The sequence below is a fragment of the Raphanus sativus genome, chromosome 7 (genome assembly GCF_000801105.2).
Source record: "Raphanus sativus cultivar WK10039 chromosome 7, ASM80110v3, whole genome shotgun sequence".
Classification (NCBI taxonomy): Eukaryota; Viridiplantae; Streptophyta; class Magnoliopsida; order Brassicales; family Brassicaceae; genus Raphanus; species Raphanus sativus.
Genome location: NC_079517.1, coordinates 25,151,051 through 25,174,099, shown reverse-complemented (window position 1 = coordinate 25,174,099; position 23,049 = coordinate 25,151,051). Strand labels below are relative to the sequence as shown.

At 42.2% G+C, this 23,049-nt stretch overlaps 1 protein-coding gene, 28 non-coding genes and 4 pseudogenes across 30 annotated transcripts; all 33 read left to right on the top strand.

Moving 5' to 3' along the window:
• Positions 1–236: 236 nt before the first annotated feature.
• LOC130498259 (5S ribosomal RNA) lies at positions 237–355 on the top strand. Its single transcript, XR_008937179.1, has one exon. It is a non-coding gene; the product is annotated as a 5S ribosomal RNA (ribosomal RNA).
• A 373-nt stretch (positions 356–728) lies between these two features.
• On the top strand, positions 729–846 carry LOC130498251 (5S ribosomal RNA). The gene has a single exon (XR_008937171.1). It is a non-coding gene; the product is annotated as a 5S ribosomal RNA (ribosomal RNA).
• Positions 847–1,215: 369 nt separating this feature from the next.
• On the top strand, positions 1,216–1,333 carry LOC130498250 (5S ribosomal RNA). The gene has a single exon (XR_008937170.1). It is a non-coding gene; the product is annotated as a 5S ribosomal RNA (ribosomal RNA).
• Positions 1,334–1,696: 363 nt separating this feature from the next.
• On the top strand, positions 1,697–1,815 carry LOC130498239 (5S ribosomal RNA). Its single transcript, XR_008937160.1, has one exon. It is a non-coding gene; the product is annotated as a 5S ribosomal RNA (ribosomal RNA).
• Positions 1,816–2,184: 369 nt separating this feature from the next.
• On the top strand, positions 2,185–2,302 carry LOC130498246 (5S ribosomal RNA). The gene has a single exon (XR_008937166.1). It is a non-coding gene; the product is annotated as a 5S ribosomal RNA (ribosomal RNA).
• A 369-nt stretch (positions 2,303–2,671) lies between these two features.
• Positions 2,672–2,788, top strand: LOC130498260 (5S ribosomal RNA; annotated as a pseudogene).
• Positions 2,789–3,158: 370 nt separating this feature from the next.
• On the top strand, positions 3,159–3,277 carry LOC130498171 (5S ribosomal RNA). Its single transcript, XR_008937093.1, has one exon. It is a non-coding gene; the product is annotated as a 5S ribosomal RNA (ribosomal RNA).
• Positions 3,278–3,648: 371 nt separating this feature from the next.
• On the top strand, positions 3,649–3,765 carry LOC130498258 (5S ribosomal RNA). Its single transcript, XR_008937178.1, has one exon. It is a non-coding gene; the product is annotated as a 5S ribosomal RNA (ribosomal RNA).
• Positions 3,766–4,135: 370 nt separating this feature from the next.
• Positions 4,136–4,250, top strand: LOC130498257 (5S ribosomal RNA). The gene has a single exon (XR_008937177.1). It is a non-coding gene; the product is annotated as a 5S ribosomal RNA (ribosomal RNA).
• A 371-nt stretch (positions 4,251–4,621) lies between these two features.
• On the top strand, positions 4,622–4,740 carry LOC130498278 (5S ribosomal RNA). The gene has a single exon (XR_008937193.1). It is a non-coding gene; the product is annotated as a 5S ribosomal RNA (ribosomal RNA).
• A 370-nt stretch (positions 4,741–5,110) lies between these two features.
• On the top strand, positions 5,111–5,229 carry LOC130498249 (5S ribosomal RNA). The gene has a single exon (XR_008937169.1). It is a non-coding gene; the product is annotated as a 5S ribosomal RNA (ribosomal RNA).
• Positions 5,230–5,600: 371 nt separating this feature from the next.
• On the top strand, positions 5,601–5,718 carry LOC130498261 (5S ribosomal RNA; annotated as a pseudogene).
• A 367-nt stretch (positions 5,719–6,085) lies between these two features.
• LOC130498255 (5S ribosomal RNA) lies at positions 6,086–6,203 on the top strand. Its single transcript, XR_008937175.1, has one exon. It is a non-coding gene; the product is annotated as a 5S ribosomal RNA (ribosomal RNA).
• Positions 6,204–6,573: 370 nt separating this feature from the next.
• Positions 6,574–6,692, top strand: LOC130498267 (5S ribosomal RNA). Its single transcript, XR_008937183.1, has one exon. It is a non-coding gene; the product is annotated as a 5S ribosomal RNA (ribosomal RNA).
• A 367-nt stretch (positions 6,693–7,059) lies between these two features.
• Positions 7,060–7,178, top strand: LOC130498217 (5S ribosomal RNA). The gene has a single exon (XR_008937138.1). It is a non-coding gene; the product is annotated as a 5S ribosomal RNA (ribosomal RNA).
• Positions 7,179–7,546: 368 nt separating this feature from the next.
• Positions 7,547–7,665, top strand: LOC130498248 (5S ribosomal RNA). The gene has a single exon (XR_008937168.1). It is a non-coding gene; the product is annotated as a 5S ribosomal RNA (ribosomal RNA).
• Positions 7,666–8,028: 363 nt separating this feature from the next.
• LOC130498256 (5S ribosomal RNA) lies at positions 8,029–8,147 on the top strand. The gene has a single exon (XR_008937176.1). It is a non-coding gene; the product is annotated as a 5S ribosomal RNA (ribosomal RNA).
• Positions 8,148–8,515: 368 nt separating this feature from the next.
• Positions 8,516–8,634, top strand: LOC130498194 (5S ribosomal RNA). Its single transcript, XR_008937115.1, has one exon. It is a non-coding gene; the product is annotated as a 5S ribosomal RNA (ribosomal RNA).
• A 365-nt stretch (positions 8,635–8,999) lies between these two features.
• LOC130498263 (5S ribosomal RNA) lies at positions 9,000–9,117 on the top strand (annotated as a pseudogene).
• Positions 9,118–9,489: 372 nt separating this feature from the next.
• LOC130498160 (5S ribosomal RNA) lies at positions 9,490–9,608 on the top strand. The gene has a single exon (XR_008937082.1). It is a non-coding gene; the product is annotated as a 5S ribosomal RNA (ribosomal RNA).
• A 367-nt stretch (positions 9,609–9,975) lies between these two features.
• On the top strand, positions 9,976–10,094 carry LOC130498149 (5S ribosomal RNA). The gene has a single exon (XR_008937071.1). It is a non-coding gene; the product is annotated as a 5S ribosomal RNA (ribosomal RNA).
• A 372-nt stretch (positions 10,095–10,466) lies between these two features.
• LOC130498244 (5S ribosomal RNA) lies at positions 10,467–10,585 on the top strand. The gene has a single exon (XR_008937165.1). It is a non-coding gene; the product is annotated as a 5S ribosomal RNA (ribosomal RNA).
• A 366-nt stretch (positions 10,586–10,951) lies between these two features.
• Positions 10,952–11,070, top strand: LOC130498247 (5S ribosomal RNA). The gene has a single exon (XR_008937167.1). It is a non-coding gene; the product is annotated as a 5S ribosomal RNA (ribosomal RNA).
• Positions 11,071–11,436: 366 nt separating this feature from the next.
• Positions 11,437–11,555, top strand: LOC130498253 (5S ribosomal RNA). Its single transcript, XR_008937173.1, has one exon. It is a non-coding gene; the product is annotated as a 5S ribosomal RNA (ribosomal RNA).
• A 373-nt stretch (positions 11,556–11,928) lies between these two features.
• Positions 11,929–12,047, top strand: LOC130498143 (5S ribosomal RNA). The gene has a single exon (XR_008937065.1). It is a non-coding gene; the product is annotated as a 5S ribosomal RNA (ribosomal RNA).
• A 370-nt stretch (positions 12,048–12,417) lies between these two features.
• LOC130498206 (5S ribosomal RNA) lies at positions 12,418–12,536 on the top strand. The gene has a single exon (XR_008937126.1). It is a non-coding gene; the product is annotated as a 5S ribosomal RNA (ribosomal RNA).
• Positions 12,537–12,906: 370 nt separating this feature from the next.
• On the top strand, positions 12,907–13,025 carry LOC130498254 (5S ribosomal RNA). Its single transcript, XR_008937174.1, has one exon. It is a non-coding gene; the product is annotated as a 5S ribosomal RNA (ribosomal RNA).
• A 367-nt stretch (positions 13,026–13,392) lies between these two features.
• On the top strand, positions 13,393–13,511 carry LOC130498262 (5S ribosomal RNA; annotated as a pseudogene).
• Positions 13,512–13,884: 373 nt separating this feature from the next.
• LOC130498243 (5S ribosomal RNA) lies at positions 13,885–14,003 on the top strand. The gene has a single exon (XR_008937164.1). It is a non-coding gene; the product is annotated as a 5S ribosomal RNA (ribosomal RNA).
• A 370-nt stretch (positions 14,004–14,373) lies between these two features.
• On the top strand, positions 14,374–14,492 carry LOC130498183 (5S ribosomal RNA). Its single transcript, XR_008937104.1, has one exon. It is a non-coding gene; the product is annotated as a 5S ribosomal RNA (ribosomal RNA).
• Positions 14,493–14,861: 369 nt separating this feature from the next.
• LOC130498228 (5S ribosomal RNA) lies at positions 14,862–14,980 on the top strand. The gene has a single exon (XR_008937149.1). It is a non-coding gene; the product is annotated as a 5S ribosomal RNA (ribosomal RNA).
• A 364-nt stretch (positions 14,981–15,344) lies between these two features.
• Positions 15,345–15,463, top strand: LOC130498252 (5S ribosomal RNA). The gene has a single exon (XR_008937172.1). It is a non-coding gene; the product is annotated as a 5S ribosomal RNA (ribosomal RNA).
• A 1,011-nt stretch (positions 15,464–16,474) lies between these two features.
• LOC108849209 (ubiquitin-conjugating enzyme E2 variant 1D) lies at positions 16,475–17,614 on the top strand. Of its 2 annotated transcripts, none has more exons than XM_018622734.2 (4): positions 16,475–16,638; positions 16,799–16,938; positions 17,124–17,249; positions 17,326–17,614. In XM_018622734.2, the coding sequence occupies exons 1-4, from the start codon at positions 16,605–16,607 to the stop codon at positions 17,464–17,466; spliced, it is 441 nt and encodes a 146-aa protein (XP_018478236.1). In that variant the 5' UTR covers positions 16,475–16,604; the 3' UTR covers positions 17,467–17,614. The 2 variants fall into 2 exon arrangements, with proteins under 2 accessions (XP_018478236.1, XP_018478235.1); XM_018622733.2 differs by having other exon boundaries at positions 16,799–16,941.
• Positions 17,615–23,049: the final 5,435 nt, after the last annotated feature.

Sequence of the window (23,049 nt, the reverse complement as noted above, 5' to 3'; positions counted from 1 at the left end):
ATGATTTTTCGAGCCCAAATTCAGCCGTTTAGAGCCTCAAACAGGCTGCCGAATGTTATGGGCTGCGCACGAGATGCGATTCGCTGTTTCCAGGGTGCTTTTGCAGTTTACTACATCAATTTCCATACATTTTGATGCATGGAAATTTAAAAAAAAAAAAATCAGCTGGGCTCCACGCAAATCTACTCGGGCTCTCCGACGAAAAGGATATATGGAATCGCGAGTCATGTACTAACGGGTGCGATCATACCAGCACTAATGCACCGGATCCCATCAGAACTCCCGCACTTAAGCGTGCTTGGGCGAGAGTAGTACTAAGATGCTGACCTCCCGGGAAGTCCTCGTGTTGCACCCCTTTTTATTTTTTTCTTCAATTTGAAACGCATCTCGTTTTTAAAACCCCATAACTTTTTAACCGTGAGGAACTATGCCGCCCACAATCACCATTTTGGAAAGCCCCCAAAACCATCTAGGTCAGTGTATAAGGCACGACGATTTTTCGAGCCCAAATTCAGCCGTGTTTAGAGCCTCAAACAGGCTGCCGAATGTTATGGGCTGCGCACGAGATGCGATTCGCTGTTTCCGGGTGCTTTTGCAGTTTACTACATCAATTTCCATACATTTTGATGCATGGAAATTAAAAAAAAAAAAATTCAGCTGGGCTCCACGCAAATCTACTCGGGCTCTCCGACGAAAAGGATATATGGAATCGCGAGTCATGTACTAACGGGTGCGATCATACCAGCACTAATGCACCGGATCCTATCAGAACTCCGCATTAAGCGTGCTTGGGCGAGAGTAGTACTAGGATGCGTGACCTCCCGGGAAGTCCTCGTGTTGCACCCCTTTTTATTTTTTTTTTCAATTTGAAACGCGTCTCGTCTTTAAACCCCATAACTTTTTAACCGTGAGGAACTACGCCCCCACAGCACCATTTTGGAAAGCCCCAAACCATCTAGGTCAGTGTATAGGCACGACGATTTTTCGAGCCCAAATTCAGCCGTTTAGAGCCTCAAACAGGCTGCCGAATGTTACGGGCTGCGAACGAGATGCGATTCGCTGTTTCCGGGTGCTTTTGCAGTTTACTACATCAATTTCCATACATTTTGATGCATGGAATTTTTTTTAAAAAAAAAAAAATCAGCTGGGCTCCACGCAAATCTACTCGGGCTCTCCGACGAAAAGGATATATGGAATCGCGAGTCATGTACTAACGGGTGCGATCATACCAGCGCTAATGCACCGGATCCTATCAGAACTCCGCAGTTAAGCGTGCTTGGCGAGAGTAGTACTAGGATGAGTGACCTCTCGGGAAGTCCTCGTGTTGCACCCCTTTTATTTTTTTTCTTCAATTTGAAACGCGTCTCGTCTTTGAAAACCCCATAAATTTAACCGTGAGGAATTACGCCGCCCACAGCACCATTTCGGAAAGCCCCAAAACCATCTAGGCCAGTGTATAGGCACGACGATTTTTCGAGCCCAAATTCAGCCGTTTAGAGCCTCAAACAGGCTGCCGAATGTTAGGGCTGCGCACGAGATGCGATTCGCTGTTTCCGGGTGCTTTTGCAGTTTACTACATCAATTTCCATACATTTTGATGCATGGAAATTTAAAAAAAAAAAATCAGCTGGCCTCCAGCAAATCTACTCGGGCTCTCCGACGAAAAGGATATATGGAATCGCGAGTCATGTACTAACGGTGCGATCATACCAGCACTAATGCACCGGATCCCATCAGAACTCCGCACTTAAGCGTGCTTGGGCGAGAGTAGTACTAAGATGCGTGACCTCCCGGGAAGTCCTCGTGTTGCACCCCTTTTTATTTTTTTTCTTCAATTTGAAACGCATCTCGTCTTTAAACCCTATAACTTTTTAACCGAGAGGAACTATGCCGCCACATCACCATTTTGGAAAGCCCCCAAAACCATCTAGGTCAGTGTATAGGCACGATGATTTTTCGAGCCCAAATTCAGCCGTTTAGAGCCTCAAACAGGCTGCCGAATGTTATGGGCTGCGCACGAGATGCGATTCGCTGTTTCCGGGTGCTTTTTGCAGTTTACTACATCAATTTCCATACATTTTGATGCATGGAAATTTAAAAAAAAAAAATTCAGCTGGGCTCCACGCAAATCTACTCGGGCTCTCCGACGAAAAGGATATATGGAATCGCGAGTCATGTACTAACGGGTGCGATCATACCAGCACTAATGCACCGGATCCATCAGAACTCCGCACTTAAGCGTGCTTGGGCGAGAGTAGTACTAGGATGCGTGACCTCCCGGGAAGTCCTCGTGTTGCACCCCTTTTATTTTTTTCTTCAATTTGAAACGCGTCTCGTTTTTAAAACCCCATAACTTTTTAACCGTGAGGAACTATGCCGCCCACATCACCATTTTGAAAGCCCCCAAACCATCTAGGTCAGTGTATAGGCACGACGATTTTTCGAGCCCAAATTCAGCCGTTTAGAGCCTCAAACAGGCTGCCGAATGTTATGGGCTGCGCACGAGATGCGATTCGCTGTTTCCGGGTGCTTTTGCAGTTTACTACATCAATTTCCATACATTTTGATGCATGGAAATTTAAAAAAAAAAAAAAATTCAGCTGGGCTCCACGCAAATCTACTCGGGCTCTCCGACGAAAAGGATATATGGAATCGCGAGTCATGTACTAACGGGTGCGATCATACCAGCACTAATGCACCGGATCCCATTAGAACTCCGCACTTAAGCGTGCTTGGCGAGAGTAGTACTAGGATGCGTGACCTCCGAGAAGTCCTCGTGTTGCACCCCTTTTTATTTTTTTCTTCAATTTGAAACGCGTCTCGTCTTTAAAAACCCCATAACTTTTTAACTGTGAGGAACTACGCCGCGCCACAGCACCATTTTGGAAAGCCCCCAAAACCATCTAGGTCAGTTTATAGGCAGACGATTTTTCGAGCCCAAATTCAGCCGTTTAGAACTCAAACAGGCTGCCGAATGTTATGGGCTGCGCACGAGATGCGATTTCGCTGTTTCGGGTGCTTTTGCAGTTTACTACATCAATTTCCATACATTTTGATGCATGGAAATTTAAAAAAAAAAAAAATCAGCTGGCCTCCAGGCAAATCTACTCGGGCTCTCCGACGAAAAGGATATATGGAATCGCGAGTCATGTACTAACGGGTGCGATCATACCAGCACTAATGCACCGGATCCCATCAGAACTCCGCACTTAAGCGTGCTTGGGCGAGAGTAGTACTAGGATGCGTGACCTCCCGGGAAGTCCTCGTGTTGCACCCCTTTTTATTTTTTTCTTCAATTTGAAACGCATCTCGTCTTTAAAACCCCATAACTTTTTAACCGTGAGGAACTATGCCGCCCACATCACCATTTTGGAAAGCCCCCAAAACCATCTAGGTCAGTGTATAGGCACGATGATTTTTCGAGCCCAAATTCAGCCGTTTAGAGCCTCAAACAGGCTGCCGAATGTTATGGGCTGCGCACGAGATGCGATTCGCTGTTTCCAGGTGCTTTTGCAGTTTACTACATCAATTTCCATACATTTTGATGCATGGAAATTTAAAAAAAAAAAAAATTCAGATGGGCTCCACGCAAATCTACTCGGGCTCTCCGACGAAAAGGATATATGGAATCGCGAGTCATGTACTAACGGGTGCGATCATACCAGCACTAATGCACCGGATCCCATCAGAACTCCGCACTTAAGTGTGCTTGGGCGAGAGTAGTACTAGATGCGTGACCCTCCGGAAGTCCTCGTGTTGCACCCCTTTTTATTTTTTTTCTTCAATTTGAAACGCATCTCGTTTTAAAACCCCATAAACTTTTTAACCGAGAGGAACTATGCCGCCCACATCACCATTTGGAAAGCCCCCAAAACCATCTAGGTCAGTGTATAGGCACGACGATTTTTCGAGCCCAAATTCAGCCGTTTAGAGCCTCAAACAGGCTGCCGAATGTTATGGGCTGCGCACGAGATGCGATTCGCTGTTTCCGGGTGCTTTTGCAGTTTACTACATCAATTTCCATACATTTTGATGCATGGAAATGAAAAAAAAAAAAAATTCAGCTGGCCTCCAGGCAAATCTAGTCGGGCTCTCCGACGAAAAGGATATATGGAATCGCGAGTCATGTACTAACGGGTGCGATCATACCAGCACTAATGCACCGGATCCTATCAGAACTCCGCACTTAAGCGTGCTTGGGCGAGAGTAGTACTAGGATGCGAACCCGGGAAGTCCTCGTGTTGCACCCCTTTTATTTTTTTTTTCAATTTGAAACGCGTCTCGTCTTTAAAACCCCATAACTTTTTAACCGTGAGGAACTACACCGCCCACATCACCATTTTGGAAAGCCCCAAAACCATCTAGGTCAGTGTATAGGCACGACGATTTTTCGAGCCCAAATTCAGCCGTTTAGAGCCTCAAACAGGCTGCCGAATGTTACGGGCTGCGAACGAGATGCGATTCGCTGTTTCCGGGTGCTTTTGCAGTTTACTACATCAATTTCCATACATTTTGATGCATGGAAATTTTTTTTTAAAAAAAAAAATCAGATGGGCTCCGCGCAAATCTACTCGGGCTCTCTGACGAAAAGGATATATGGAATCGCGAGTCATGTACTAACGGGTGCGATCATACCAGCGCTAATGCACCGGATCCTATCAGAACTCCGCAGTTAAGCGTGCTTGGGCGAGAGTAGTACTAGGATGAGTGACCTCTCGGGAAGTCCTCGTGTTGCACCCCTTTTATTTTTTTTTCTTCAATTTGAAACGCGTCTCGTCTTGAAAACCCCATAAATTTTTAACCGTGAGGAATTACGCCGCCCACAGCACCATTTCGGAAAGCCCCCAAAACCATCTAGGCCAGTGTATAGGCACGACGATTTTTCGAGCCCAAATTCAGCCGTTTAGAGCCTCAAACAGGCTGCCGAATGTTATGGGCTGCGCACGAGATGCGATTCGCTGTTTCCGGGTGCTTTTGCAGTTTACTACATCAATTTCCATACATTTTGATGCATGGAAATTTAAAAAAAAAAAATTCAGCTGGCCTCCAGGCAAATCTAGTCGGGCTCTCCGACGAAAAGGATATATGGAATCGCGAGTCATGTACTAACGGGTGCGATCATACCAGCACTAATGCACCGGATCCCATCAGAACTCCGCACTTAAGTGTGCTTGGGCGAGAGTAGTACTAAGATGCGTGACCTCCCGGGATGTCCTCGTGTTGCACCCTTTTTATTTTTTCTTCAATTTGAAACGCATCTCGTCTTTATAACCCTATAACTTTTTAACCGAGAGGAACTATGCCGCCCACATCACCATTTTGGAAAGCCCCCAAAACCATCTAGGTCAGTGTATAGGCACGATGATTTTTCGAGCCCAAATTCAGCCGTTTAGAGCCTCAAACAGGCTGCCGAATGTTATGGGCTGCGCACGAGATGCGATTCGCTGTTTCCAGGTGCTTTTGCAGTTTACTACATCAATTTCCATACATTTTGATGCATGGAAATTTAAAAAAAAAAAAAAAATTCAGATGGGCTCCACGCAAATCTACTCGGACTCTCCGACGAAAAGGATATATGGAATCGCGAGTCATGTACTAACGGGTGCGATCATACCAGCACTAATGCACCGGATCCCATCAGAACTCCGCACTTAAGTGTGCTTGGCGAGAGTAGTACTAAGACGCGTGACCTCCCGGGAAGTCCTCGTGTTGCACCCCTTTTTATTTTTTTCTTCAATTTGAAACGCATCTCGTTTTTAAAACCCCATAACTTTTTAACCGAGAGGAACTATGCCGCCCACATCACCATTTTGGAAAGCCCCCAAAACCATCTAGGTCAGTGTATAGGCACGACGATTTTTCGAGCCCAAATTCAGCCGTTTAGAACCTCAAACAGGCTGCCGAATGTTATGGGCTGCGCACGAGATGCGATTCGCTGTTTCCGGGTGCTTTTGCAGTTTACTACATCAATTTCCATACATTTTGATGCATGGAAATTGAAAAAAAAAATTCAGCTGGCCTCCAGGCAAATCTACTCGGGCTCTCCGACGAAAAGGATATATGGAATCGCGAGTCATGTACTAACGGGTGCGATCATACCAGCACTAATGCACCGGATCCTATCAGAACTCCGCACTTAAGCGTGCTTGGGCGAGAGTAGTACTAGGATGCCTGAACTCCGGGAAGTCCTCGTGTTGCACCCCTTTTTATTTTTTTTTTCAATTTGAAACGCGTCTCGTCTTTAAAACCCCATAACTTTTTAACCGTGAGGAACTACACCGCCCACATCACCATTTTGGAAAGCCCCAAAACCATCTAGGTCAGTGTATAGGCACGCGATTTTTCGAGCCCAAATTCAGCCGTTTAGAGCCTCAAACAGGCTGCCGAATGTTACGGGCTGCGAACGAGATGCGATTCGCTGTTTCCGGGTGCTTTTGCAGTTTACTACATCAATTTCCATACATTTTGATGCATGGAAATTTTTTTTTAAAAAAAAAATCAGATGGGCTCCGCGCAAATCTACTCGGGCTCTCCGACGAAAAGGATATATGGAATCGCGAGTCATGTACTAACGGGTGCGATCATACCAGCGCTAATGCACCGGATCCTATCAGAACTCCGCAGTTAAGCGTGCTTGGGCGAGAGTAGTACTAGGATGAGTGACCTCTCGGGAAGTCCTCGTGTTGCACCCCTTTTATTTTTTTTCTTCAATTTGAAACGCGTCTCGTCTTGAAAACCCCATAAATTTTTAACCGTGAGGAATTACGCCGCCCACAGCACCATTTCGGAAAGCCCCCAAAACCATCTAGGCCAGTGTATAGGCACGACGATTTTTCGAGCCCAAATTCAGCCGTTTAGAGCCTCAAACAGGCTGCCGAATGTTATGGGCTGCGCACGAGATGCGATTCGCTGTTTCCGGGTGCTTTTGCAGTTTACTACATCAATTTCCATACATTTTGATGCATGGAAATTTAAAAAAAAAAATCAGCTGGGCTCCAGGCAAATCTACTCGGGCTCTCCGACGAAAAGGATATATGGAATCGCGAGTCATGTACTAACGGGTGCGATCATACCAGCACTAATGCACCGGATCCCATCAGAACTCCGCACTTAAGTGTGCTTGGGCGAGAGTAGTACTAAGATGCGTGACCTCCCGGGAAGTCCTCGTGTTGCACCCCTTTTTATTTTTTTCTTCAATTTGAAACGCATCTCGTCTTTAAAACCCTATAACTTTTTAACCGAGAGGAACTATGCCGCCCACATCACCATTTTGGAAAGCCCCCAAAACCATCTAGGTCAGTGTATAGGCACGACGATTTTTCGAGCCCAAATTCAGCCGTTTAGAGCCTCAAACAGGCTGCCGAATGTTATGGGCTGCGCACGAGATGCGATTCGCTGTTTCCAGGGTGCTTTTGCAGTTTACTACATCAATTTCCATACATTTTGATGCATGGAAATTTAAAAAAAAAAATCAGCTGGGCTCCAGGCAAATCTACTCGGGCTCTCCGACGAAAAGGATATATGGAATCGCGAGTCATGTACTAACGGGTGCGATCATACCAGCACTAATGCACCGGATCCTATCAGAACCCCGCACTTAAGCGTGCTTGGGCGAGAGTAGTACTAGGATGTGTGACCTCCCGGGAAGTCCTCGTGTTGCACCCCTTTTTATTTTTTTCTTCAATTTGAAACGCGTCTCGTCTTTAAAACCCCATAACATTTTAACCGTGAGGAACTATGCCGCCACATCACCATTTTGGAAAGCCCCCAAACCATCTAGGTCAGTGTATAGGCACGACGATTTTTCGAGCCCAAATTCAGCCGTTTAGAGCCTCAAACAGGCTGCCGAATGTTATGGGCTGCGCACGAGATGCGATTCGCTGTTTCCGGGTGCTTTTGCAGTTTACTACATCAATTTCCATACATTTTGATGCATGGAAATTTAAAAAAAAATCAGCTGGGCTCCGCGCAAATCTACTCGGGCTCTCCGACGAAAAGGATATATGGAATCGCGAGTCATGTACTAACGGGTGCGATCATACCAGCGCTAATGCACCGGATCCTATCAGAACTCCGCAGTTAAGCGTGCTTGGGCGAGAGTAGTACTAGGATGAGTGACCTCTCGGGAAGTCCTCGTGTTGCACCCCTTTTATTTTTTTTTCTTCAATTTGAAACGCGTCTCGTCTTGAAAACCCCATAAATTTTTAACCGTGAGGAATTACGCCGCCCACAGCACCATTTCGGAAAGCCCCCAAAACCATCTAGGCCAGTGTATAGGCACGACGATTTTTCGAGCCCAAATTCAGCCGTTTAGAGCCTCAAACAGGCTGCCGAATGTTATGGGCTGCGCACGAGATGCGATTCGCTGTTTCCGGGTGCTTTTGCAGTTTACTACATCAATTTCCATACATTTTGATGCATGGAAATTTAAAAAAAAAAATCAGCTGGGCTCCAGGCAAATCTACTCGGGCTCTCCGACGAAAAGGATATATGGAATCGCGAGTCATGTACTAACGGGTGCGATCATACCAGCACTAATGCACCGGATCCCATCAGAACTCCGCACTTAAGTGTGCTTGGGCGAGAGTAGTACTAGGATGCGTGACCTCCCGGGAAGTCCTCGTGTTGCACCCCTTTTATTTTTTTCTTCAATTTGAAACGCGTCTCGTCTTTAAAACCCTATAACTTTTTAACCGTGAGGAACTATGCCGCCCACATCACCATTTTGGAAAGCCCCCAAAACCATCTAGGTCAGTGTATAGGCACGACGATTTTTCGAGCCCAAATTCAGCCGTTTAGAGCCTCAAACAGGCTGCCGAATGTTATGGCTGCGCACGAGATGCGATTCGCTGTTTCCGGGTGCTTTTGCAGTTTACTACATCAATTTCCATACATTTTGATGCATGGAAATTTAAAAAAAAAAATCAGCTGGGCTCCAGGCAAATCTACTCGGGCTCTCCGACGAAAAGGATATATGGAATCGCGAGTCATGTACTAACGGGTGCGATCATACCAGCACTAATGCACCGGATCCTATCAGAACCCCGCACTTAAGCGTGCTTGGTGAGAGTAGTACTAGGATGTGTGACCTCCCGGGAAGTCCTCGTGTTGCACCCCTTTTTATTTTTTTCTTCAATTTGAAACGCATCTCGTCTTTAAAACCCCATAACATTTTAACCGTGAGGAACTATGCCGCCCACATCACCATTTTGGAAAGCCCCCAAAACCATCTAGGTCAGTGTATAGGCACGACGATTTTTCGAGCCCAAATTCAGCCGTTTAGAGCCTCAAACAGGCTGCCGAATGTTATGGGCTGCGCACGAGATGCGATTCGCTGTTTCCGGGTGCTTTTGCAGTTTACTACATCAATTTCCATACATTTTGATGCATGGAAATTTAAAAAAAAAAAAAAATTCAGCTGGGCTCCACGCAAATCTACTCGGGCTCTCCGACGAAAAGGATATATGGAATCGCGAGTCATGTACTAACGGGTGCGATCATACCAGCACTAATGCACCGGATCCCATCAGAACTCCGCACTTAAGCGTGCTTGGGCGAGAGTAGTACTAGGATGCGTGACCTCCCGGGAAGTCCTCGTGTTGCACCCCTTTTTATTTTTTTCTTCAATTTGAAACGCGTCTCGTCTTTAAAACCCCATAACTTTTTAACCGTGAGGAACTACGCCGCCCACAGCACCATTTTGGAAAGCCCCCAAAACCATCTAGGTCAGTGTATAGGCACGACGATTTTTCGAGCCCAAATTCAGCCGTTTAGAACCTCAAACAGGCTGCCGAATGTTATGGGCTGCGCACGAGATGCGATTCGCTGTTTCCGGGTGCTTTTGCAGTTTACTACATCAATTTCCATACATTTTGATGCATGGAAATTTAAAAAAAAAAATTCAGCTGGCCTCCAGCAAATCTACTCGGGCTCTCCGACGAAAAGGATATATGGAATCGCGAGTCATGTACTAACGGGTGCGATCATACCAGCACTAATGCACCGGATCCTATCAGAACTCCGCACTTAAGCGTGCTTGGGCGAGAGTAGTACTAGGATGTGTGAACTCCCGGGAAGTCCTCGTGTTGCACCCCTTTTTATTTTTTTTTTCAATTTGAAACGCGTCTCGTCTTTAAAACCCCATAACTTTTTAACCGTGAGGAACTACGCCGCCCACATCACCATTTTGGAAAGCCCCCAAAACCATCTAGGTCAGTGTATAGGCACGACGATTTTTCGAGCCCAAATTCAGCCGTTTAGAGCCTCAAACAGGCTGCCGAATGTTACGGGCTGCGAACGAGATGCGATTCGCTGTTTCCGGGTGCTTTTGCAGTTTACTACATCAATTTCCATACATTTTGATGCATGGAAATTTTTTTAAAAAAAAAAATTCAGCTGGGCTCCGCGCAAATCTACTCGGGCTCTCCGACGAAAAGGATATATGGAATCGCGAGTCATGTACTAACGGGTGCGATCATACCAGCGCTAATGCACCGGATCCTATCAGAACTCCGCAGTTAAGCGTGCTTGGGCGAGAGTAGTACTAGGATGAGTGACCTCTCGGGAAGTCCTCGTGTTGCACCCCTTTTATTTTTTTTTCTTCAATTTGAAACGCGTCTCGTCTTGAAAACCCCATAAATTTTTAACCGTGAGGAATTACGCCGCCCACAGCACCATTTCGGAAAGCCCCCAAAACCATCTAGGCCAGTGTATAGGCACGACGATTTCGCGAGCCAAATTCAGCCGTTTAGAGCCTCAAACAGGCTGCCGAATGTTACGGGCTGCGAACGAGATGCGATTCGCTGTTTCGGGTGCTTTTGCAGTTTACTACATCAATTTCCATACATTTTGATGCATGGAAATTTAAAAAAAAAAATCAGCTGGGCTCCAGGCAAATCTACTCGGGCTCTCCGACGAAAAGGATATATGGAATCGCGAGTCATGTACAAACGGGTGCGATCATACCAGCACTAATGCACCGGATCCTATCAGAACCCCGCACTTAAGCGTGCTTGGGCGAGAGTAGTACTAGGATGTGTGACCTCCCGGGAAGTCCTCGTGTTGCACCCCTTTTTTTTTTTCTTCAATTTGAAACGCATCTCGTCTTTAAAACCCCATAACATTTTAACCGTGAGGAACTATGCCGCCCACATCACCATTTTGGAAAGCCCCCAAACCATCTAGGTCAGTGTATAGGCACGACGATTTTTCGAGCCCAAATTCAGCCGTTTAGAGCCTCAAACAGGCTGCCGAATGTTATGGGCTGCGCACGAGATGCGATTCGCTGTTTCCGGGTGCTTTTGCAGTTTACTACATCAATTTCCATACATTTTGATGCATGGAAATTTAAAAAAAAAAAAATCAGCTAGGCTCCAGGCAAATCTACTCGGGCTCTCCGACGAAAAGGATATATGGAATCGCGAGTCATGTACTAACGGGTGCGATCATACCAGCACTAATGCACCGGATCCTATCAGTACCCCGCACTTAAGCGTGCTTGGGCGAGAGTAGTACTAGGATGTGTGACCTCCCGGGAAGTCCTCGTGTTGCACCCCTTTTTATTTTTTTCTTCAATTTGAAACGCATCTCGTCTTTAAAACCCCATAACATTTTAACCGTGAGGAACTATGCCGCCCACATCACCATTTTGGAAAGCCCCCAATACCATCTAGGTCAGTGTATAGGCACGACGATTTTTCGAGCCCAAATTCAGCCGTTTAGAGCCTCAAACAGGCTGCCGAATGTTACGGGCTGCGCACGAGATGCGATTCGCTGTTTCCGGGTGCTTTTGCAGTTTACTACATCAATTTCCATACATTTTGATGCATGGAAATTTTTTAAAAAAAAAAAAATTCAGCTGGGCTCCGCGCAAATCTACTCGGGCTCTCCGACGAAAAGGATATATGGAATCGCGAGTCATGTACTAACGGGTGCGATCATACCAGCGCTAATGCACCGGATCCTATCAGAACTCCGCAGTTAAGCGTGCTTGGGCGAGAGTAGTACTAGGATGAGTGACCTCTCGGGAAGTCCTCGTGTTGCACCCCTTTTATTTTTTTTCTTCAATTTGAAACGCGTCTCGTCTTGAAAACCACATAAATTTTTAACCGTGAGGAATTACGCCGCCCACAGCACCATTTCGGAAAGCCCCCAAAACCATCTAGGCCAGTGTATAGGCACAACGATTTTTCGAGCCCAAATTCAGCCGTTTAGAGCCTCAAACAGGCTGCCGAATGTTACGGGCTGCGAACGAGATGCGATTCGCTGTTTCGGGTGCTTTTGCAGTTTACTACATCAATTTCCATACATTTTGATGCATGGAAATTAAAAAAAAAAAAAAATTCAGCTGGGCTCCACGCAAATCTACTCGGGCTCTCCGACGAAAATGATATATGGAATCGCGAGTCATGTACTAACGGGTGCGATCATACCAGCACTAATGCACCGGATCCCATCAGAACTCCGCACTTAAGTGTGCTTGGGCGAGAGTAGTACTAAGATGTGTGACCTCCCGGGAAGTCCTCGTGTTGCACCCCTTTTTATTTTTTTTCTTCAATTTGAAACGCGTCTCGTCTTTAAAACCCCATAACTTTTTAACCGTGAGGAACTATGCCGCCCACATCACCATTTTGGAAAGCCCCCAAAACCATCTAGGTCAGTGTATAGGCACGACGATTTTTCGAGCCCAAATTCAGCCGTTTAGAGCCTCAAACAGGCTGCCGAATGTTATGGGCTGCGCACGAGATGCGATTCGCTGTTTCCGGGTGCTTTTGCAGTTTACTACATCAATTTTCATACATTTTGATGCATGGAAATTTAAAAAAAAAAAAATCAGCTGGGTTCCAGGCAAATCTACTCGGGCTCTCCGACGAAAAGGATATATGGAATCGCGAGTCATGTACTAACGGGTGCGATCATACCAGCACTAATGCACCGGATCCTATCAGAACCCCGCACTTAAGCATGCTTGGGCGAGAGTAGTACTAGGATGTGTGACCTCCCGGGAAGTCCTCGTGTTGCACCCCTTTTTATTTTTTTCTTCAATTTGAAACGCATCTCGTCTTTAAAACCCCATAACATTTTAACCGTGAGGAACTATGCCGCCCACATCACCATTTTGGATAGCCCCCAATACCATCTAGGTCAGTGTATAGGCACGACGATTTTTCGAGCCCAAATTCAGCCGTTTAGAGACTCAAACAGGCTGCCGAATGTTATGGGCTGCGCACGAGATGTGATTCGCTGTTTCCGGGTGCTTTTGCAGTTTACTACATCAATTTCCATACATTTTCATGCATGGAAATTTAAAAAAAAAAATCAGCTGGGCTCCAGACAAATCTACTCGGGCCCTCCGACGAAAAGGATATATGGAATCGCGAGTCATGTACTAACGGGTGCGATCATACTAGCACTAATGCACTGAATCCTATCAGAACCCCACACTTAAGCGTGCTTGGGCGAGAGTAGTACTAGGATGTGTGACCTCCCGGGAAGTCCTCGTGTTGCACCCCTTTTTATTTTTTTCTTCAATTTGAAACGCATCTCGTCTTTAAAACCCCATAACATTTAACCGTGAGGAACTACGCCGCCCACAGAACTATTTCGGAAAGCCCCCAAAACCATCTAGGTCAGTGTATAGGCACAACGATTTTTCGAGCCCAAATTCAGCCGTTTAGAGAGTCAAACAGGCTGCCGAATGTTACGGGCTGCGAACGAGATGCGATTCGCTTTTTCCGGGTTCTTTTGCAGTTTACTACATCAATTTCCATACATTTTGATGCATGGAAATTTTTTTTAAAAAAAAAAAATTCAGCTGGGCTCCACGCAAACCTACTCGGGCTCTCCGACGAAAAAGATATATGGAATCGCGAGTCATGTACTAACGGGTGCGATCATACCAGCGCTAATGCACCGGATTCTATCAGAACGCCGCAGTTAAGCGTGCTTGGGCGAGAGTAGTACTAGGATGAGTGACCTCTCGGGAAGTCCTCGTGTTGCACCCCTTTATTTTTTTTCTTCAATTTGAAACGCGACTCGTCTTTAAAACCCCATAAATTTTTAACCGTGAGGAATTACGCCGCCCACAGCACCATTTCGGAAAGCCCCCAAAACCATCTAGGCCAGTGAATAGGCACGACGATTTTTCGAGCCCAAATTCAGCCGTTTAAAGCCTCAAACAGGCTGCCGAATGTTACGGGCTGCGAACGAGATGCGATTCGCTGTTTCCGGGTGCTTTTGCAGTTTACTACATCAATTTCCATACATTTTCATGCATGGACATTTTTTTAAAAAAAAAATTCAGCTGGGCTCCACGCAAATCTACTCGGGCTCTCCGACGAAAAGGATATATGGAATCGCGAGTCATGTACTAACGGGTGCAATCATACCAGCACTAATGCACCGGATCCCATCAGAACTCCGCACTTAAGTGTGCTTGGGCGAGAGTAGTACTAGGATGAGTGACCTCTCGGGAAGTCCTCGTGTTGCACCCCTTTTATTTTTTTCTTCAATTTGAAATGCGTCTCGTCTTTAAAACCCCATAAATTTTTAACCGTGAGGAATTACGCCGTCCACAGCACCATTTCGGAAAGCCCCAAAACCATCTAGGCCAGAGTATAGGCACGACAATTTTTCGAGCCCAAATTCAGCCGTTTAGAGCCTCAAACAGGCTGCCGAATGTTACGGGCTGCGAACGAGATGCGATTCGCTGTTTCCGGGTGCTTTTGCAGTTTACTACATCAATTTCCATACATTTTGATGCATGGAAATTTTTTTAAAAAAAAAATTCAGCTGGGCTCCACGCAAATCTACTCGGGCTCTCCGACGAAAAGGATATATGGAATCGCGAGTCATGTTCTAACGGGTGCGATCATACCAGCACTAATGCACCGGATCCCATTAGAACTCCACACTTAAGCGTGCTTGGGCGAGAGTAGTACTAGGATGCGTGACCTCCCGGGAAGTCCTCGTGTTGCACCCCTTTTTATTTTTTTCTTCAATTTGAAACGCATCTCGTCTTTAAAACCCCATAACTTTTTAACCGTGAGGAACTACGCCGCCTACAGCACCATTTTGGAAATCTCCCAAAACCATCTAGGTCAGTGTATAGGCATGGCGATTTTTCGATCCCAAATTCAGCCGTTTAGAGCCTCAAACAGGCTGCCGAATGTTATGGGCTGCGCACGAGATGTGATTCGCTGTTTCCGGGTGCTTTTGCAGTTTACTACATCAATTTCCATACATTTTGATGCATGGAAATTTAAAAAAAAAAAAATTCAGCTGGGCTCCAGGCAAATCTAGTCGGGCTCTCCGACGAAAAGGATATACGCGAGTCATGTACTAACGGGTGCGATCATACCAGCACTAATGCACCGGATCCTATCAGATGTCCGCACTTAAGCGTGCTTGGGCGAGAGTAGTACTAGGATGCGTGACCTCCCGGGAAGTCCTCGTGTTGCACCCCTTTTTATTATTTTTTTTCAATTTGAAACGCGTCTCGTCTTTAAAACTCCATAACTTTTTAACCGTGAGGAACTACACCGCCCACATCACCATTTCGGAAAGCCCCCAAAACCATCTAGGTCAGTGTATAGGCACGGCGATTTTTCGAGCCCAAATTCAGCCGTTTAGAGCCTCAAACAGGCTGCCGAATATTACGGGCTGCGAACGAGATGCGATTCGCTGTTTCCGGGTGCTTTTACAGTTTACTACATCAATTTCCATTCATTTTGATGCATGGAAATTTAAAAAAAAAATTCAGGTGGGCTCCACGCAAATCTACTCGAACTCTCCGACCAAAAAGATAGTGGTATTTTTTTGTATTTTAATATTTAATCATGTATTTGTATTTATAATTTTATATATTTAATGTAGGATTTTATTAATTAATATTACTTTAATATCTTAAAAAATTTATATATGTACGAGATTTATAAAAACTTTATGGATTTATATTAATTATAACAAATATATGGATCATAGTGCAAAATACAAAGAATTTTGAAGTTAGGTTTAAATTTTTGCTTTTGGATGTGATTTGATTTTTAATGGAGTTTTCGATGATTTTAATAAGTTGCAGAGATTTAGGTGATTTTTGTTAAATTACTCTAGAATATCACCTAAAACCATGGGATTTGAATTTTTTTTTTTTTAACTAAGAAACTCCATCCAAACACCCTAAAATCACCTCAATTCTTTAAAACTCCACAACTTAAAATATTTTCAATAACAATGGATTTTTCAGAGTACTTTACGAAATGTCAAGTTCAATAACAATGAATTTTAAATGAATTTTTAAAATTCAAATTTGAATAACAGTGAATTTGTCATTTTATTACAAATCACCGTTCAATACACCCCTTTTATAAACTTTTATTTTGCAAACTCTAACGGATGCTTTTAGAAAATAATTAATGGATAGTAAAGTTGCAAAATTTAACACTTTTTCCGTGTTCCCTAAATTACCCAATTGACCCACTGAAAGATAGCTTTCTCTAATTTCACCAGATTCTCTCTTCATTTTCCTCGGCTCATCTCTCGTCTCTCTCTCTCCGCGATCAGATCGCAAAACCAAAATCGGATCGAATCCACGACTTTGATCAAATATGACCCTTGGCTCCGGAGGGACGAGTGTCATTGGTAAACAAAAATCGATTTCTTTAGTCTCTGATCTCGTTTTGATTTTCCTTTTCTAGGGTTTTGGAATCCGTTTTGGGTTTACATTCGTTTCAACCGATTGGTGTTGAAGATGTTAAATTCAATCCTTTCAAGATTCATGTGTTTTTCTTATGCTTTATAGTACCAAGGAATTTCCGGTTGCTGGAGGAGCTTGAACGTGGGGAGAAAGGTATTGGAGATGGAACTGTTAGCTATGGAATGGATGATGGTGATGACATTTACATGCGCTCTTGGACTGGCACTATCATTGGTCCTCACAACGTAGTTATATCTTTCTCCTTTATCTTCTGTGCATGTTTGTGATTGTTCATTGATCATTGTTTGTAGCTAGGTTGAAATATGGAATCAAAGATCTTATCGTCATCCAGTCTCCTAATCTTTTTTTAGCAGTTAAGTTTATTGTTTCTGCTTGTGCTCAATTTTTTTATATGTTCTTCTATACGCAGACCGTTCATGAAGGTAGGATCTATCAGTTGAAGCTCTTTTGTGACAAAGATTACCCTGAGAAACCTCCCACTGTGCGGTTCCATTCACGTATCAATATGACTTGTGTCAACCATGAAACAGGAGTTGTACGCATAAAAATTACCATTCTCAGACACGTTCCTTTTGGAAACTTATGTCTGAATATGCATCTGTAATGTATAGGTGGATCCTAAGAAGTTCAGTCTTCTTGCCAACTGGCAAAGGGAGTACACAATGGAAGATATACTGGTACAGCTGAAGAAAGAAATGACTGCCTCGCATAATCGTAAGCTTGTTCAACCTCCAGAAGGCACTTGCTTCTAGTAGCTTCTGAAATCTTCTTCTGCTTTGCTTAAAACAATCTTTGCCCCCTTCTAACACTAAAGTATGTATCTGGGGGTAATCCATTGTCGTTCTCAAGCTTTTTATGATTATTAAAAAATGGTCTCTTGGTGGTGGTTATGTTGTTCGATTGATCATCTTAAGTTTCACTGTTTAATCCATCTGTGTTCAATCTTTTGAAAACGCTACATATACGATTTCACTATTTAACATTGACCTTGTTGGTCGTCTCTACCCGTGAGGTTTGCTTCTCGTGGTCAATGGGTTAATGTCAAAGGTTTTGTAACTTACTATGCAAGGTTATAGCATAATGTCAAGTTAAACTTCCACTCGATGTTTCTTTACTCTTATTAAATAGTTAGATAATTTTTACAAGGTGCATATTTGACAGGATATATAGGGCTATGCTTAAGTTACTTTCTATAGTTAGATAATTTTTACAAGGTGCATATTTGACAGGAGATATAGATCTATGCTTAAGTTACTTTCTATGCTTAATCTTTACAGGGTGTGTATTTTTTTAAGGTCGTACGCAGTAACACAGTCATGCCACTATTCTAAAGCAAATTTGTCAATTTGCAGCTAATAAAGATGGTGTGAAATTAGATTCGGCGACATGGTTGCTTTTATGTTTACCAAAATTACAGAATGGTCCAAGTGCTTCTGTCCGTAAAAAAAAAAAATTCACATATTCCACGAAAAGTTAATTAAATAAAATTTTATTTAGTTCCGAAAAATTAGTAAAAGACTTCGAAACCAAAAGAAACTAGCATAATTTATAAGTGAGACCAACGGCATTTCGTGGACCATCTAGATCCGACACATAAAATTTGGATTTCTTTCTTTACAACTTCCGAAAAATTAGTAAGATTTGGTGCAACAGTATCTAATTTGGTCTAATTATTTTAACAGAATAGGGCCTAGGGGCGGACCCACGTTAATGGAATGAAGTGCCCCCTACTGATTATAAAAGTTGCGGTTAACTCTTGTGTATTTGCTCATCTATCTCAGTGGTCTTAGGTTGCTCACGTCTTTTGCTTGTGTAAAAGGGTTCGATACCCGTAACAGAAGCTTTTAAACGAATTTTGTTTCGTCCCATTCTATTGCAAATTTTGTTTCGTCCCATTCTATTGCTACGGATCACATTAAAAGAAACACATGATTATAATTCACAAATTATAAATCTAGACATAATATCATTTTGTCCCACGTAAAAATTAACAAAAGTACAAAAAAAAATTTTTCCGCCAAAACCGAAAAATTTCGTTTTCCACCAAAACTGAAAATCTCGTTTTCTCGCAAAAACGTGTTTTCCCGCCAAAACCGAAAATTTTAATTTTCCCACAAAAACGTGTTTTCCCGCCAAAACCACAAAAAAACGCATTTCCCGCCAAAATAAAAAAAAAAACTTATTTTCCAGCGAAAACCGCAAAAACGCTTTTTCCCGCCAAAATCGAAAAATCTCGTTTTCCCGCAAAAACGTGTTTTGCCGCCAAAACCAAGCGTGTTTCCCGCCAAAACAACAAAAACGCGTTATCCGCCAAAATCGAAAAATTTTCATTTTCCAGCGAAAACCACAAAATCTCGTTTTCCCGTCAAAACATCAAAAACGTGTTTTTCCGCCAAAACCAAAAAATCTCATTTTCCCGCCAAAATCGCAAAACGTGTTTTTCCGCTAAAACCGAAAAATCTCGTTTTCCTGCCAAAACCGCAAAAACATGTTTTCCCGCCAAAACCACAAAATCTCGTTTTCCCGCCAAAACCAAAAAATCTCGTTTTCCCGCCAAAACAGCAAAAACGTGTTTTCCCGGCAAAACCACAAAACCTCGTTTTTCCACCAAAACCAAAAAAAATATTGTTCTTCTGCCAAAACAGTCTCGTTTTCCAGCCAAAACCGAAAATATTGTTTTACCGCCAAAAGAGCAAAACATGTTTTCCCGCCAAAACCACAAAATCTTGTTTTCCCGCCAAAACCACAAAATCTCGTTTTTCCCGCCAAAACCGAAAATCTCGTTTTTCCGCCAAAACCGCAAAACCTCGTTTTCCCGCCAAAACCGAAAAACCTCGTTTTCCCGCCAAAACCGAAAAATCTCGTTTTCCCGCCAAAACAGCAAAAACTTGTTTTCCGCCAAAAACGAAAAATCTCGTTTTCCCGCAAAACGCGTTTTCCCGTCAAAATCGAAAATTTTAATTTTCCCACAAAAACGGGTTTTCACGCCAAAACCACAAAAAACGTGTTTCCCGCCAAAATAAAAAAAAATCTTATTTTCCAGCGAAAACCGCAAAAACGCGTTTTCCCGCCAAAATCGAAAAATCTCATTTTTCCGCAAAAACGCGTTTTGCCGCCAAAACCACAAAATGCGTGTTTCCCGCCAAAACAACAAAAACGCGTTATCCGCCAAAATCGAAATTTTTTCATTTTCCAGCGAAAACCGCAAAATCTTGTTTTCCCGTCAAAACATCAAAAACGTGTTTTTCCGCCAAAACCAAAAAAATCTCATTTTCCCGCCAAAATCGCAAAAACGTGTTTTTCCGCTAAAACCAAAAAATCTCGTTTTCCCGCCAAAACCGCAAAAATGTGTTATCCCGCCAAAAACCACAAAATCTCGTTTTCCCGCCAAAACCAAAAAATCTCGTTTTCCCGCCAAAACAGCAAAAACGTGTTTTCTCGGCAAAACCACAAAACATCGTTTTCCACCAAAACCAAAAAAATCTTGTTTTCTGCCAAAACAGCAAAATCTCGTTTTCCAGCCAAAACCGAAAAATATTGTTTTACCGCCAAAAGAGCAAAACATGTTTTCCCGCCAAAACCACAAAATCTTGTTTTCCCGCCAAAACAACAAAATCTCGTTTTTCTGCCAAAACCGAAAAATCTCGTTTTCCCGCCAAAACCGCAAAACCTCGTTTTCCCGCCAAAACCGAAAAACCTCGTTTTCCCGCCAAAACCGAAAAATCTTGTTTTCCCGCCAAAACAGCACAAACTCGTTTTCCGCCAAAAACGAAAAATCTCGTTTTCCCGCAAAAACGCGTTTGCCTGCCAAAACCAAAAAGTCTTGTTTTCCCGCGAAAACCGCAAAAATGTGTTTTCCCGCCAAAACCACAAAATGTGTTTTTCCGCCAACAATCTCAGGTTTTTCCCGCCAAAACCGCAAAATGTGTTTTCCCGCCAAAGAAAAACCTGAGATGTTTATGTCTCTATTCAAACATGTACAAAAATCTGAATGGATCATCTAGATAGATCATATAAATGAATCATCTGAATGAAAATGACAAATGGTGAAACAAACAGCCCCTAGATTAAAATCTTTTATTAATCATTTAAGAAAAATATTATACAAATAAAAACATAAATATGAATAAAACACAAATACAAAAAAAAAATTAAATAAATGTAAAACAAGTAATATACCCGTCTTTTCAAAGGCGGGTCATAATCTAGTAACTTAATAATATTTCAACTAATATAGATTGTATTTAAGTAGTGTAAGTTAAACTAAGTCGCATTTTTAGTAACTGTAAAAGTTAGTGAAGACTTTGATCAACTTGGTGTACTTGTACAACTTAACAAAAATTCAACTAATTTAAATTGTATCTTTTATATTTGCAATATATACTTTTTAGATACAGTATTGTTATTGATATATTTATTGAAGTTAAAATAAATAAAAATCAGTTTATGTGATTCTTAGTTTATAAAGAAAAACTAGAGACATTATATTATGTGAAATGTATATTCAATAAAGTTAGTAAAAGTAGATAAAAATACATGTTATAACTCATTAACACACAACTAATCTTCAATTGGCCAGTGACCAACGGTCAAATGAATATCATTGCAAAAGTCCCAAGCTGCATATTGCCAGAAACAACGATCGCATTTCTATCGTGTTCTTGATCCATCTAAGGAGACTACAAAAACTGGTTGTATTATTCTGGAGCACCAACAATCATATGACACATTGATATCTATTTTTTACAATAGAGACATAAACATCTCAGGTTTTTCTTAATTCCAAAGGCCTGAGAATACCGAACTAGTGATCATGTGATACATCCGATCAAAAAATTTACGAGTAAAACTAGGATAGTTGTGAACCAATCCTCTATCATCAACACTAAATTCTAAGTTCATCATACTATCTACATACTTGGCCAACAACAATCTTCTCTCACCAGCAAAATGGATTTTTCTCCTTCCTTCATCAAGTAAACGAGGACGAAGAACTCATACATACCTCGAAAGTAGATGGTCTCTGGATTGCCGAATTGGTAGCCTAAATGTTCTAAGAGCATTGATCTCATCTATCCAGTCATTCAAGTGAAAGAGATCTGCAGATCAGTAGAAGTATTATTCTCTGCCAATTTGATTGAACCCGGAGAAAGCAACTCTTGCACTACTAAAGTCCCAGAAATGGCTTGTTGCTACCTTGGAGATAGTCTTATGAAGCATGGAAGGAGGGACATAAGCCAAGTTGAAGTTTGCCATTGAGAGATATTCGTTTTATCAAGTAAATGGAGAGATTTTCGTTTTATTTATTTGGACAAGGTGATAAACCCTTTTATTGTGATCCTCTAACCCAAATACAAGTAGTAACTCCTCCATTTAGGTGTGATTTGACGGAAGAATTTGAATGATACAAGTGGTAACTTCAACAGTACAGAAGATATAAGATTGTATTTGAATAGTATAACTTTCAATAAGTTGGCAAAACTTTAATTGATTAAGATTGTATAATATTATCGAACTATGTGAAACATTAACTAATGCTGATTGTAAAACTTTGATCAACTTAGTTAAACATCAACTAATTTAGATTAGATAACTTAGTATACTTTGTCAATTTATGATGATTTCTTAAATTGTAATGAAGAGATAAAATAAAATGGTTATTAGTCGGAAAGAAGAAATGAAAATTGTAATTATAAAGTTAATTTAATTGGAAAAAGTGATAGACCCTTGAATTTAATGGTCCTCTTATCCAAATATTTATTTTGAGATAAATTCAGTAATTTAATGATTTATTAACCCAACTACAAGTTGTAACTCTTCCATTTGAGTGTGATTTGATAGACTCCTCGACAAGACACGAGTTCAGAAGACACGACTTCTCACTGCAACAGACGCATGCCTTGGATTTGAAAATTTGTATAACTTTAATTGATAAAGATGTATACATTTTCATAATTAAGTGAAACTAACGGATTTAGATTGTCTAAATTTATGAAACTAAGCAAAATTTTAACAATTTAGACTGTCTAAATATATGAAACAATGTAAAGTTTTAAGAAATGTAGATATTATATTATTATATTTTGCAAGAAATGATAGCAACAAGCAGTATCCGAGATAATAAATGAAAATGGTAATATTTAGTTTGAGAAAATTCCTGTCATTTAATGATTATTAACCTAACTACATGTTGTAACTCTTCCATTTAAAGGTGATTTGATGGACGCCTAGTTTAAACCCCAACTTTTCTTAGGCAACAGTCGCATATGATCATCATTATACTTGTATTTAAACGCCACTATACTAAACCGTCTATAATCATCATTACATTTGAA